General features: G+C 44.3%; 1 protein-coding gene across 1 annotated transcript in view; it reads left to right on the forward strand.

The window, feature by feature from the left end:
• Window positions 1–15426, forward strand: part of LOC112237061 (integrin alpha-7-like) — an 83021-nt gene that overhangs the window by 49246 nt on the left and 18349 nt on the right. Inside the window, exons 7-18 of the mRNA XM_042304929.1 lie at window positions 2446–2639; window positions 3843–3931; window positions 4014–4240; window positions 5486–5547; window positions 6124–6293; window positions 7802–7945; window positions 8057–8172; window positions 8887–9070; window positions 10425–10579; window positions 10848–10925; window positions 12523–12625; window positions 14035–14244. Coding sequence (XP_042160863.1) covers window positions 2446–2639; window positions 3843–3931; window positions 4014–4240; window positions 5486–5547; window positions 6124–6293; window positions 7802–7945; window positions 8057–8172; window positions 8887–9070; window positions 10425–10579; window positions 10848–10925; window positions 12523–12625; window positions 14035–14244 — 1732 coding nt within the window. The remainder of the gene's footprint in view (window positions 1–2445; window positions 2640–3842; window positions 3932–4013; window positions 4241–5485; window positions 5548–6123; window positions 6294–7801; window positions 7946–8056; window positions 8173–8886; window positions 9071–10424; window positions 10580–10847; window positions 10926–12522; window positions 12626–14034; window positions 14245–15426) is intronic.

Here is a 15426-nt window from a genome sequence, read left to right on the forward strand (position 1 = left end):
GCCTTCTGGACGATAGCGGGGTGAACAGGCAGTGGCTCGGGTGGTTGTTGTCCTTGATGATCTTTATGGCCTTCCTGTGACATCGGGTGGTGTAGGTGTCCTGGAGGGCAGGTAGTTTGCCCCCGGTGATGCGTTGTGCAGACCTCACTACCCTCTGGAGAGCCTTACGGTTGTGGGCGGAGCAGTTGCCGTACCAGGCGGTGATACAGCCCGCCAGGATGCTCTCGATTGTGCATCTGTAGATGTTTGTGAGTGCTTTTGGTGACAAGCCGAATTTCTTCAGCCTCCTGTTTAGTCTGTGTGGGAGCAAGACATCCTGGTCCGCGTTGGGGCTGGTTTTCTTTTTGTAATCGGTGATTGACTGTAGACCCTGCCACATACCTCTTGTGTCTGAGCCGTTGAATTGCGACTCTACTTTGTCTCTATACTGACGCTTAGTTTGTTTGATTGCCTTGCGGAGAGAATAGCTACACTGTTTGTAATTCGGTCATGTTTCTGGTCAACTTGCCCTGGTTAAAAGCAGTGATTCGTGCATCCACAAATCAGATAATATTTACTTGAATGAGAGTACCCACTGGTCACACACACTGATCGAATCAGCGTTGTTCTTTCACCTACCCCTACCACCCGTCCCCTAATTGGAGTAAACTAATGGACAACAACACTTAGGCGCTTCCAGCTTATACATACTATATTCATTTTACGGACACAGTATATTTTACATGAGTTATCTTGTCGTTTAAAAAAAATATATTTAGTCCCGGCCTTCAGCTTCCCTCAACCTCAACCCTTCCCATCTAGGTTAAACACCATCCAGGTTAAACACCATCCAGGTTAAACACCATCCAGTTTAAACACCATCCAGAAGACCATCCAGTTTAAACACCATCCAGTTTAAACACCATCCAGGTTAAACACCATCCAGTTTAAACACCATCTAGGTTAAACACCATCCAGGTTAAACACCATCCAGGTTAAACACCATCCAGGTTAAACACCATCCAGTTTAAACACCATCCAGAAGACCATCCAGTTTAAACACCATCCAGTTTAAACACCATCCAGGTTAAACACCATCCAGTTTAAACACCATCTAGGTTAAACACCATCTAGGTTAAACACCATCTAGGTTAAACACCATCCAGTTTAAACACCATCTAGGTTAAACACCATCTAGGTTAAACACCATCCAGTTTAAACACCATCTAGGTTAAACACCATCCAGTTTAAACATCATCCAGAACACCATCCAGTTTAAACACCATCCAGTTTAAACACCATCCAGAAGACCATCCAGTTTAAACACCATCCAGTTTAAACACCATCCAGTTTAAACACCATCCAGTTTAAACACCATCCAGGTTAAACACCATCCAGTTTAAACACCATCCAGTTTAAACACCATCTAGAACACCATCCAGGTTAAACACCATCCAGTTTAAACACCATCCAGTTTAAACACCATCCAGTTTAAACACCATCCAGTTTAAACACCATCCAGTTTAAACACCATCCAGTTTAAACACCATCCAGTTTAAACACCATCCAGTTTAAACACCATCCAGTTTAAACATCATCCAGAACACCATCCAGTTTAAACATCATCCAGAACACCATCCAGTTTAAACACCATCCAGTTTAAACACCATCCAGTTTAAACACCATCTAGGTTAAACACCATCTAGGTTAAACACCATCCAGGTTAAACACCATCCAGTTTAAACACCATCCAGGTTAAACACCATCCAGTTTAAACACCATCCAGTTTAAACATCATCCAGTTTAAACACCATCCAGTTTAAACATCATCCAGAACACCATCCAGTTTAAATTTTTCTATTAGACATATCTTTTTTTTCCCAACTGTGCTGTTTCACAAAATGTTATTTCAATTCAATTTACATTTACATGGTGTACCAGCTAAATTGCCATGTTCTGACCATAGGTCCATTCTATCAATTCTATATCTATGATTGAAATGACACCCACCTTGTTTTCAAGAACATGTTGTGCCACAACCGAGGGTGTTACCACAAAACAAAAAACCTTAGATGATGTGAAATAGGTTACAAGCAACAGCATCTGCAAATATGAAAATATAGGAGTTTAGACATTTTTTAGGTAATTTATGTTAAAGGTTTAAAAATAACATAATTTCTTATTTTAAGAAATAATACAATAGTTTGACAACCCTGTTCGTAAGCTTTTAAATGATATCAAACTCAACTTTTTATCTTTTCCAGTGATGAACACATGTCTCATGGTATGCTGGGGTTTGCAAAATGACTAAATGTTTTAGCATTCAGGTCTAAAAAGTAACTTTCTGACCACTTTCTGACCAAACATGTTTGGAAAGTTTTGTTAAAATGGAAAGGAATGCTGTCAAGAAAGTGATTGAATTCAAAATCATTTGTAAAACTTCAAACTCCCTGTCCTCTCTCTCAGCTGGACAGACCTGATAGTGGGAGCTCCCAACTATTTTGACAGGAAGACAGAGATCGGAGGTGCTGTGTACATCTTCCTCAACCGATTCGGTAACTGGGAGTACGCTCAGCCAATCAGGCTCAACGGAACTCATGACTCCATGTTTGGACTGACCGTCAACAATGTGGGAGACCTGGACCAGGACGGATATGATGGTGAGGATTGACTCGGTCAAGTTAAACTTTATTTAACGTGCCTTCATTTACAATTGACTGCATGAAGGGACTGAGTGGACCGAGGGGACTGAGTGGACCGAGGGGACTGACTAACTGTTTTTATTAAATACAGTACCAGTCAAAAGTTTGGACACACCTAGTCATTCAAGGGGTTTTTCTTTATTTTTTACAATTTTCTACATTATGGAATAATGTGTGCAAAGCTGTCATCGTGGTAAAGGGTGGCCTAGTTTGAAGAATCTCAAATATATGTGTGTTATTTCATAGTTTCGATGTCTTCATTATTATTCTACAATATAGAAAATCGTTTTTTTTTAATTAAGAAAAACCCTTGAATCAGTAGGTGTGTCCAATCTTTGACTGGTACTGTATTTCTGTGTCTCAAAAGACACCCTATTCCCTATGTAGTGCCCTATTTTATGTATTTATTATTTATTAAACTTTTATTTAACAAGGAAGGGCTCATTGAGATTTAAAATCTATTTTTCAAGAAGGTCCTGGCCAAGATAGGCAGCACCAAGTCATTACAAAAATTACAGACAAACAACACCAATAAGAGCCCTATGGTCCCTACAGCCTTATGGTCCCTGGAGCCTTATGGTCCCTACAGCCTTATGGTCCCTGGTGCCTTTATGGTCCCTGGAGCCCTATGGTCCCTGGAGCCTTATGGTCCCTGGTGCCCTATGGTCCCTACAGCCTTATGGTCCCTGGAGCCTTATGGTCCCTGGAGCCCTATGGTCCCTGGAGCCCTATGGTCCCTGGAGCCCTATGGTCCCTGGAGCCCTATGGTCCCTGGAGCCTTATGGTCCCTGGAGCCTTATGGTCCCTGGAGCCCTATGGTCCCTGGAGCCCTATGGTCCCTGGAGCCCTATGGTCCCTGCAGCCCTATGATCCCTGCAGCCCTATGGTCCCTGGAGCCCTATGGTCCCTGCAGCCCTATGGTCCCTGGTCAAAAGTCATATACTATACTGTATAGAGAATAGTGTATAATTTCAGACATCTTTTAAAATGTATTTATTTATTTAACCTTTATTTAACTATATAGCGATTGTTGAAACGTCAACTGTCCTGAGAGAAATCATAAATCCTGCATACTGCCATTGCCAGTAAAGTAAGTCAGAACCCAGGGGCTGGAGCCTGATCTCCTACATCTAATGTATGGCAATCTGTGTGTCTGTCCAGACATCGCTGTGGGGGCTCCGTTCGATGGAGATGGGAAAGTGTTCATCTACCGAGGCTCGTTCTCGGGCATCGACACCAAGCCTGCACAGGTGAGAATTATAATTCACATAAAAAGCTTTATTGTCCATCCACCCCCCGATAATTGACGTAGTTTATACTCTGCCCTCTCAGATCCTGGAAGGGGTGAACGAGGGGGTGAAACGGTTTGGCTACTCCATCTCAGGCGGCCTGGACATCGATGGGAACCTGTACCCTGACCTGGCAGTAGGCTCTCTCGGCGATAAGATGGTTCTGTACAGGTCTCGCCCCGTCATTCACGTGACCCGGGATGTATCCATCGAACCTCAGCACTATATTGACTTGGAGCAACACAACTGCAAGGGGAGAGATGGAGTGTGGTAGGTTGCATTCACTTGTCCTTTTTTGTGTTCATATAGCCTGGTTACCAGTCCTTTTTTGTGTTCATATAGCCTGGTTGCCAGTCCTTTTTTGTGTTCATATAGCCTGGTTACCAGTCCTTTTTTGTGTTCATATAGCCTGGTTACCAGTCCTTTTTTGTGTTCATATAGCCTGGTTGCCAGTCCTTTTTTGTGTTCATATAGCCTGGTTACCAGTCCTTTTTTGTGTTCATATAGCCTGGTTGCCAGTCCTTTTTTGTGTTCATATAGCCTGGTTACCAGTCCTTTTTTGTGTTCATATAGCCTGGTTACCAGTCCTTTTTTGTGTTCATATAGCCTGGTTGCCAGTCCTTTTTGTGTTCATATAGCCTGGTTACCAGTCCTTTTTTGTGTTCATATAGCCTGGTTACCAGTCCTTTTTTGTGTTCATATAGCCTGGTTGCCAGTCCTTTTTTGTGTTCATATAGCCTGGTTGCCAGTCCTTTTTTGTGTTCATATAGCCTGGTTACCAGTCCTTTTTTGTGTTCATATAGCCTGGTTACCAGTCCTTTTTTGTGTTCATATAGCCTGGTTACCAGTCCTTTTTTGTGTTCATATAGCCTGGTTACCAGTCCTTTTTTGTGTTCATATAGCCTGGTTGCCAGTCCTTTTTTGTGTTCATATAGCCTGGTTGCCAGTCCTTTTTTGTGTTCATATAGCCTGGTTGCCAGTCCTTTTTTGTGTTCATATAGCCTGGTTGCCAGTCCTTTTTTGTGTTCATATAGCCTGGTTACCAGTCCTTTTTTCATATAGTGTTCATATAGCCTGGTTACCAGTCCTTTTTTGTGTTCATATAGCCTGGTTACCAGTCCTTTTTTGTGTTCATACAGCCTGGTTACCAGTCCTTTTTTGTGTTCATATAGCCTGGTTACCAGTCCTTTTTTGTGTTCATATAGCCTGGTTACCAGTCCTTTTTGTGTTCATATAGCCTGGTTGCCAGTCTTTTTTTGTATTCATATAGCCTGGTTGCCAGTCCTTTTTTGTGTTCATATAGCCTGGTTGCCAGTCCTTTTTTGTGTTCATATAGCCTGGTTGCCAGTCCTTTTTTTTGCGTTCCTATAGCCTGGTTGCCAGTCTACTTTTCACCTTCTGCTAACCGTGAAGGAGTTAGTGTAAGCAGAAAAAGACTGGCAACCAGGCTATTGTGTTTCTGCTGTTGAGAATTTAACACAGGCCTCGGTCAACTCTGTTGTTTTCTGTCATTAGTGTGGAGGTCAAAGTGTGCTTCACCTATACTGCATATCCAGAGTCATACTCACCAGACATCAGTAAGTTACACCTCTGTTTAGAAACACTTCTATTTTTTTACTCCAGTCTGTGCTTCAAATGAACTGGGCTGTTCCCTTGGTGTGCTGACATTTCCCCTCCCTCCGTCCTTAATTAAATGAGCTGGGCTGTTCCCTGGTGTCCATTTCCCCTCCCTCCGTCCTTAATTAAATGAGCTGGGCTGTTCCCTTGGTGTGCTGACATTTCCCCTCCCTCCGTCCTTAATTAAATGAGCTGGGCTGTTCCCTTGGTGTGCTGACATTTCCCCTCCCTCCGTCCTTAATTAAATGAGCTGGGCTGTTCCCTTGGTGTGCTGACATTTCCCTCCCTCCGTCCTTAATTAAATGAGCTGGGCTGTTCCCTTGGTGTGCTGACATTTCCCCTCCCTCCGTCCTTAATTAAATGAGCTGGGCTGTTCCCTTGGTGTGCTGACATTTCCCCTCCCTCCGTCCTTAATTAAATGAGCTGGGCTGTTCCCTTGGTGTGCTGACATTTCCCCTCCCTCCGTCCTTAATTAAATGAGCTGGGCTGTTCCCTGGTTTGCTGACATTTCCCCTCCCTCCGTCCTTCCCCTCTAGCCCTGGTTCTACTCTTCGAGGCTGACACCGAGCGCAGGAAGCTGGGCCTGCCCCACCGTGTTAGCTTCCTGGGTCGGAGTGCACAGGAGGCGGAGTACACACACACTGATGAGGTGGCGCTGAAGGGTCAACGCCATCCCGCCTGCCGGAGCGCCACCTTCCAACTACACGTAAAGGGCTGACAGTCGAGAACTGATGTTTGTTGTTATTGTGTTTGTTGTTGTTGTGTTGTTGTGTTGTTGTTGTGTTGTTGTTGGTGTTATTGTAGGTGTTGTTGTTGTGTTGTTGGTGTTGGCCTTTTGTGTTGGTGTTGGTGTTTTGTGTTGGTGTTATGTGTTGGTGTTGGTGTTGTTGTTGTGTTGTTGTGTTGTTGGTGTTGTGTTGTTGTAGGTGGTGTTGATGTGTTGTTGGTGTTGGTGTTGTTGTTGTTGTGTTGTTGGTGTTGTTGTAGGTGTTGTTGGCGTTTTGTGTTGGTGTTGGTGTTGTTGGTGTTGTGTTGTTGGTGTTGTTGTTGTTGTGTTGTTGGTGTTGTTGTTGTTGTGTTGTTGGTGTTGATGTGTTGTTGGTGTTGGTGTTGTTGTTGTTGGTGTTGTTGGTGTTTTGTGTTGGTGTTGTTGTGTTGTTGGTGTTTTGTGTTGGTGTTGGTGTTGTTGTTGTGTTGTTGGTGTTGTTGGTGTTTTGTGTTAGTGTTGTTGGTGTTTGTGTTGGTGTTGGTGTTGTTGTTGTGTTGTTGGTGTTGTGTTGTTGTTGTTGTGTTGTTGGTGTTGTTGTAGGTGTTGTTGATGTGTTGTTAGTGTTGGTGTTGTTGGTGTTTTGTGTTGTTGGTGTTGTTGTTGGTGTTTTGTGTTGTTGGTGTTGTTGTTGGTGTTTTGTGTTGGTGTTGGTGTTGTTGTTGTGTTGTTGGTGTTGTTGTTGTGTTGTTGGTGTTGTTGTAGGTGTTGTTGTTGTTGTGTTGTTGGTGTTGTTGTTGTGTTGTTGGTGTTGTTGTAGGTGTTGTTGGTGTTGTTGTAGGTGTTGTTGTTGTTGTTGTTGGTGTTGGTGTTGGTGTTTTGTGTTGTTGGTGTTGTTGTTGGTGTTTTGTGTTGTTGGTGTTGTTGTTGGTGTTTTGTGTTGTTGGTGTTTTGTGTTGGTGTTGTTGTTGGTGTTTTGTGTTGGTGTTGTTGTTGGTGTTTTGCGTTGATGTTGTTGTTGGTGTTTTGTGTTGGTGTTGTTGTTGGTGTTTTGTGTTGTTGGTGTTGTTGTTGGTGTTTTGTGTTGTTGGTGTTGTTGTTGGTGTTTTGTGTTGTTGGTGGTGTTGTTAACCCATTTACATTATTTTGCTCTTTATCCTGATGGTTTTACAAGACAATCAGCCTCAATGCAGAACAGTAGTCTCACTGTAACTAAAATATAATCACAGAGTAACTTCATCCAGCATTATACGTGGTGTTGTTGTTGTTGTTGTCAAAGCTCTGTTGCTTTAGATGTTGCATAGTGTTCCCAACCCTGGGAAGAAATAGTGTTTCAGATGTGCTTTATTTTTGAAAAGTTGAATAAATCCTGAATGAAAACAAACATTATTTAAACTCAGGTCTGCTATAAGTTATAAACTCCAGATATAATTTGTAGATAGATACCAATTGACTTCCATATAATATAATCTCTTTGAAAAATGGTTGAATGATTATTTCCGGTGCAGGAGAATATCCGTGACAAGCTGCGTCCCATCGCCCTGGCCATCACCCACACTATCAGACCCCCCATGTTGTCCTCAGACACTAACCCAGAGGAACAACTGTCTCCCGTACTGGGTGTTGCCACCTCCAACACCCTGCACTCTGAGGTCAGTTCCACACCAACAAGATCAACTTTCATCAGTCCTATAGTGACTTAAAAAAACAAAATAAAAATGTCTTTGCCTTTATTTATCTCAAGTCTGTCTGATATGTTGCAGGTGAATTTCCTGAGGGAAGGCTGTGGTGATGATAATATCTGTCAGAGCAACCTGAAGTTGACCTACCAGTTTGGAACCCGACCTATAACCTCTGACCTCTTCACCCCTCTGCCAAAGTTAGTAGGAATACACATTTTTATATTCTACACATTGTGTCTAACGTGTATTCATGTAAAAAAAAAAATATCTATGTGCGGGAAAAAAAATAGAAATTAAAAAACAGTAGCTGACATGGGCTGGTTGATCTGGACAGGACTGACCAGTTATACATACTGTAGCTCTCCAGGATCTGTAATGACTGACATGACGAGAGGAACTGATGATGTCACCTACTAAATGTCACCCATCACAAAAAAGTCACCTTGTTCCTTCTACTATTGCAACTTTCGAGAGTTAATTTAAAGCCGGATTGAGTTGCTTTAAAAAGTGTATTTTTTGGGGGGGGGGGACACCGCTGTTCTCTTCTTCTGTTCCTCTGTGTATTTCATAAGGAACGAGGGGGTTCGGTGTATGGACAATAAACCACAGCTATGGGCTGTTCTTATGCACGACACAACGCAGAGTGCCTGGATACAGCCCTTAACCGTGGTTTATTGGCCATATACCACAACCCCCTGAGGAGCCTTATTGCTATTATAAACTGGTTACCAAGGTAATTAGAGTAGTAAAAATAAGTGTTTGCCACACCCAGCATTCAGGGCTCGAACCACCCAGGTTTATAAATGTGTTTATCCTCCTCCTTCCTGAGATGTGGTACAGTATCATTCTACCATTTTGTTTCACTCTTCTGTTCCTTCATATCTATTTCCTCATTCTCTTCTCATATCCAGAGATGATGAGGAGGTGTCCGTTTTCTCTCTGTCTGACCAGAGGTCCGTGGTGTTGGAGGTGACCGTCACCAACATGCCCTCTGAACCTCTGTACCCTGAGAAGGACGGTGACGATGCCCATGCCGCCCAGCTACTGGTGACCCTGCCAGACACCCTGTCCTACTCTGGCTTCAGGGGACAACAGGTACGCCACATTGTTCTGTAGTCTGTATAAAACATAACTCCTTGTTAAGTGGTGCTGAGCTGAAGACAACTTGTAGAAGTAGAGCCCACACACGCATACGATACCTTTTAATAAGCCAGTTAGTACAACACTACGATCCAAGAGTGGATCTAACCCTGTGACCCGGCCTGGAATAACCCTGACTAACTTTGGTCACGGAATACTCAGGGCCTTATGTATGGTCACATCAGAGGAGTTAGCTGTCTACTGTCTCCTATCCATCCTGAGTTAACTGTCTCCCATCCATCCTGAGTTAACTGTCTCCCATCCATCCTGAGTTAACTGTCTACTGTCTCCCATCCATCCTGAGTTAACTGTCTACTGTCACCCATCCATCCCGAGTTAACTGTCTCCTGTCACCCATCCATCCATCCTGAGTTAACTGTCTACTCCATCCTGTCTCCCATCCATCCTGAACTGTCTCCTGTCTCCCATCCATCCTGAGTTAACTGTCTCCTGTCTCCCATCCATCCTGAGTTAACTGTCTCTCCCATCCATCCTGAGTTAACTGTCTCCTGTCTCCCATCCATCCTGAGTTAACTGTCTACTGTCTCCCATCCATCCTGAGTTAACTGTCTACTGTCTCCCATCCATCCTGAGTTAACTGTCTACTGTCTCCCATCCATCCTGAGTTAACTGTCTCCCATCCATCCTGAGTTAACTCCTCCCCATCCATCCTGAGTTAACTGTCTCCTGTCTCCCATCCATCCTGAGTTAACTGTCTACTGTCTCCCATCCATCCTGAGTTAACTGTCTCCTGTCTCCCATCCATCCTGAGTTAACTGTCTCCTGTCACCCATCCATCCTGAGTTAACTGTCTACTGTCACCCATCCATCCTGAGTTAACTGTCTACTGTCACCCATCCATCCTGAGTTAACTGTCTCCTGTCTCCCATCCATCCTGAGTTAACTGTCTACTGTCTCCCATCCATCCTGAGTTAACTGTCTCTCCCACTCCTGAGTTAACTGTCTCTCTCCCATCCATCCTGAGTTAACTGTCTACTGTCTCCCATCCATCCTGAGTTAACTGTCTACTGTCACCCATCCATCCTGAGTTAACTGTCTCCCCTCCATCCTGAGTTAACTGTCTCCTGTCACCCGTCCATCCTGAATTAACTGTCTACTGTCTCCCGTCCATCCTGAGTTAACTGTCTACTGTCTCCCATCCATACTGAGTTAACTGTCTACTGTCTCCCATCCATCCTGAGTTAACTGTCTCCCATCCATCCTGAGTTAACTGGCTCCTGTCTCCCATCCATCCTGACGTAATGGAACTCTGTTGATCCTGACTGTGTTTCCTGTTTCCTGTGTGTAGGTCGTGTGTCAGGCCAATCAGAATGGCTCTCAGGCAGAGTGTGAGCTGGGAAACCCCCTGAAGAGAGATTCTATCCTGAAGTTCTACATCATCCTCAGCACCTCTGCTATCACCATAGAGACCACGGAACTCACTGTCAACCTCCTGCTGGCTACGTAAGTCTTGGCTGGGCAACCACTGACAGTTTAGGTTCCGAATGAGTCAGTCTCCAGGACCAAAATAAACCTAGACCTGGCCTTAAAAAAATGCTCAATCGATAATCTGAAAGTGCTTCTTGGTCCTGAGCTCAATATGTGTTCAGGAAACCTAAGTGTCTTCCTGTGTCTCTCCGCAGCAGTTGGTCCATTTAACTCAGTGTTAGTTTCCTCCCAGTGTCTGTGATGCAATGTGTTCTCACTGTGTGTGGGGTTGCCTCCTCCTCAGTATCAGTGAGCAGCCAGACCTGGCCCCAGTCACAGCCGTGGCTAAAGTCGTCATAGAGCTCCCTCTGGCTGTCAGTGGGTAAGTACTGAACTCTAGGTTATCACTAAGGATTTGTCCCCATGTCTCTCTCTCTCTCTCACTCTTTTCCTCTCTAATTTCCTTAAAATCATCACTAATCCAACATGACTTGATAAGTGAAAGCAGAAGAAAAAAAATGTGGGAAAAAATAAATGTTCCAGGAAGAAAGGATAGGAAACCCTCTGTTCACTAACCCACTGTTCACTAACCCTCTGTTCACTAACCCTCTGTTCACTAACCCTCTGTTCACTAACCCTCTGTTCACTAACCCTCTGTTCACTAACCCTCTGTTCACTAACCCTCTGTTCACTAACCCTCTGTTCACTAACCCTCTGTTCACTAACCCTCTGTCTGAAGAAAGGATAGGAAACCCTCTGTTCACTAACCCTCTGTCTGTCCCTGAAACCCTCTGTCTGAAGAAAGGATAGGAAACCCTCCACTGTTCACTAACCCTCTGTCTGAAGAAAGGATAGGAAACCCTCTGTTGTCTGAAGAAAGGATAAAACCCTGTTCTAACCCTCTGTCTGAAGAAAGGATAGGAAACCCTCTGTTCACTAACCCTCTGTCTGAAGAAAGGATAGGAAACCCTGTTCTGTCCATTAACCCACTAACCCTCTCTGTCTGAAGAAAGGATAGGAAACCCTCTGTTCACTAACCCTCTGTCTGAAGAAAGGATAGGAAACCCACTAACCCACTGTCCATTAACCCACTAACCCACTGTCCATGTTCAAACCCTCTGTCTGAAAGGATAGGAAACCCTCTGTTCACTAACCCTCTGTCTGAAGAAAGGATAGGAAACCCTCTGTTCACTAACCCACTGTCTGAAGAAAGGATAACCCCCTCTGTTCACTAACCCACTGTCCATTAACCCACTACTACCCTCTGTCTGAAGAAAGGATAGGAAACCCTCTGTTCACTAACCCTCTGTCTGAAGAAAGGATAGGAAACCCTCTGTTCACTAACCCTCTGTCTGAAGAAAGGATAGGAAACCCTCTGTTCACTAACCCTCTGTCTGAAGAAAGGATAGGAAACCCTCTGTTCACTAACCCTCTGTCTGAAGAAAGGATAGGAAACCCTCTGTTCACTAACCCACTGTCCATTAACCCACTAACCCTCTGTCCATTAACCCACTAACCCTCTGTCCATTATCCCACTAACCCTCTGTCCATTAACCCACTAACCCTCTGTCCATTATCCCACTAACCCTCTGTCCACTAACCCACTAACCCTCTGTCCATTAACCCACTAACCCTCTGTCCATTAACCCACTAACCCTCTGTCCATTATCCCACTAACCCTCTGTCCATTATCCCACTAACCCTCTGTCCACTAACCCACTAACCCTCTGTCCACTAACCCACTAACCCTCTGTCCTCTAACCCACTAACCCTCTGTCCATTAACCCACTAACCCTCTGTCCACTAACCCACTAACCCTCTGTCCACTAACCCACTAACCCTCTGTCCACTAACCCACTAACCCTCTGTCCATTAACCCACTAACCCTCTGTCCATTAACCCACTAACCCACTGTCCACTAACCCTCTGTCCATTAACCCAATAACCCTAACCCTGTGTCTGTTTCTGCGTTGATTAAGGGTGGCCCGGCCACACCAGCTGTTCTTCAGTGGGGCTGTGAAGGGGGAGAGCGCTATGGAGACTCTGGACGACGTGGGCAGCGCTCTGGAGTTTGAGTTTACGGTGATATTGATTGATCGTTTACTTTTATTTGACAATTAAAACTAGCCAACAGAAAATATTACATGAATTGTTCCACCAATTCAGTGCCTTTTGAGAAGTGTAACTTGGTAAAAACAACAACATTTGATTTGACCTCGTTTTAACATTATGTAGTAAAGAGGACGTTCAACTGAATAAAAAAACATGTTGTTTTCCCATTTCAAGATGTTAAAATAAAAAATGACTATAGTTTCTAGCCTGTCTATCTATGGGTAACAAGGTTGACATGTTATGCTCAACCAGCTCAGATTTCTACCACAAAACACCAGAAAATGACCAACAAAAGAGTAGAACCATCTCACCTGCTATAACACTATATTTTTGAATAATCTATGGGGTCTATTTTAATGCCAAGGGCACTTCAATAACAGGCTTTTAAAATGTAATATTGGTTCACAATTTCTACTTACAACAATCAAAGAGAAGCAAAAGGCACTCTTTTTTTGTGGAACGACCCACATACACTGTAGGTGGCGCTGATGCACCATAACATTGGATGCCAACCACCGATAAACCCCACAGAAAAACAAGAAGAGGCCAAAAGAGGCAGTCAGGCACCGGTTTCCTGCAGTTCTGTTTACAACGGCGAGGGCAGGAATTTGGCAGGTGGGAGCGAAGGACACTGTGTGCTAGCTAGGACACCGGTAGACAGGCGGGGGCGACACGGTAGCTAACTAGCTAGGACACCGGTAGACAGGCGGGGGCGACACGGTAGCTAACTAGCTAGGACAGTGGTAGACAGGCGGGGGGCGACACGATATCTAACTAGCTAGGACAGTGGTAGACAGTGTTAAAAAATATCAGATCATGCTTTTATTTCCCATTTGACACATTTTAAGCGCATAGACAATCAGGAGATTGGGTTGGGGGGGTGGGGTGGGAGGCAGGAACACCCAGAATTGCGGGCCGCATCTCACACTATTGGATGAGTCCGAGACCTTGGACAAGCTCACAAATAAATCACATGAAAGCCAGTGAGGGCTATGTCAAAAACAGAAAGTATGCATTGTACTGTTTAAATGGCAAAATGATTTAACAGTGCACCAGGAGTACAGCACAGGTGCTCGCACGCACCAACTGACATTGTAACAATAATCAACAGCCCAGTGGAAACCAAAGGGCACACTTATACAAGTACTAATCAGTGGGAATCGGGGACAGGTGTGCGTAATGAAAGTTCCGGAGGGATCCGTGACACTCCCTGGGAAAATGTTGTCTGAGGTTTTGCGAAACAGTTACCAAGGCGGCTAGGATTAGCAAAGGCTCAATTGTAAGCATATTTCAAATAATAATTTGTTTCGATCATAAACATTTTATATTGACTGTGTTTTTCAATCAACTAATAAATCAATCCTCCATGTTTTGATTAGGTGACCAACACTGGGCCGTCCCTGCAGACTCTAGGCTCTGCCTTCCTCAACATAATGTGGCCTCATGAGCTGTCCAATGGGAAATGGCTCCTGTACCCCACTGCTTTTCACTTCAAGGGCCATCCAGAAACCCACTGTAGACCCCACACCTCCCTCAACCCACGGAAGTTCTCCCACAGCTCTCCTTCTGAAGACCAGCCACAGGCTACAGTATGTGTACTAGTACAGGAAAATACCTTTCTTTCTCTTTGCCAACAACGCATTAGTCAATATCAATAGTACAAGTAGAACAAAAACATAGAAATAAGAAGAATACAAGAAAGTAAATAACAGACTGAGCAGGTAAATCCAGGTGAATCCAGGTAAATCCAGGTAAATCCAGGTGAATCCAGGTGAATCCAGGTGAATCCAGGTAAATCCAGGTGAATCCAGGTGAATCCAGGTGAATCCAGGTAAATCCAGGTGAATCCAGGTGAATCCAGGTGAATCCAGGTGAATACAGATGAATCCAGGTAAATCCAGGTGAATCCAGGTGAATCCAGGTGAATCCAGGTGTATCCAGGTAAATCCAGGTGAATCCAGGTGTATCCAGGTGAATCCAGGTGAATCCAGGTAAATCCAGGTGTATCCAGGTGAATCCAATGATCCCTTATTGATGTCACCTTTTAAATCCACTTCAGTGTAGATGAAGTGGAGGAGACAGGTTAAAGAAGCATTTGTAATTCTTGAAACAATTGAGACATGGACTTTGTATTTAAGTGGCTGTATTCAGAGACTGTAACGTTCTCTGCTTCACGGAAACATGGCTAACTGGAGAGACGCAATCCGAAGCGGTGCAGCCAGCGGGTTTCTCCACGCATCGCGCCGACAGAAACAAACATCTTTCTGGTAAGAAGAGGGGCGGGGGCGTATGCCTTATGGCCAACATGACATGGTGTGATGAAAGAAACATACAGGAACTCAAATCCTTCTGTTCACCTGATTTAGAATTCCTCACAATCAAATGTAGACCGCATTATCTACCAAGAGAATTCTCTTCGATTATAATCACAGCCGTATATATCCCCCCCCAAGCAGACACATCGATGGCTCTGAACGAACTTTATTTAACTCTCTGCAAACTGGAAACGATTTATCCGGAGGCTGCATTCATTGTAGCTGGGGATTTTAACAAGGCTAATCTGAAAACAAGACTCCCTAAATTTTATCAGCATATCGATTGCGCAACCAGGGGTGGAAAGACCCTGGATCATTGTTACTCTAACTTCCGCGACGCATATAAGGCCCTGCCCCGCCCCCTTCGGAAAGCTGACCACGACTCCATTTTGTTGATCCCTGCCTACAGACAGAAACTAAAACAAGAAGCTCCCACGCTGAAGTCTGTCCAACGCT

The sequence above is a fragment of the Oncorhynchus tshawytscha genome, linkage group LG02 (genome assembly GCF_018296145.1).
Source record: "Oncorhynchus tshawytscha isolate Ot180627B linkage group LG02, Otsh_v2.0, whole genome shotgun sequence".
Classification (NCBI taxonomy): Eukaryota; Metazoa; Chordata; class Actinopteri; order Salmoniformes; family Salmonidae; genus Oncorhynchus; species Oncorhynchus tshawytscha.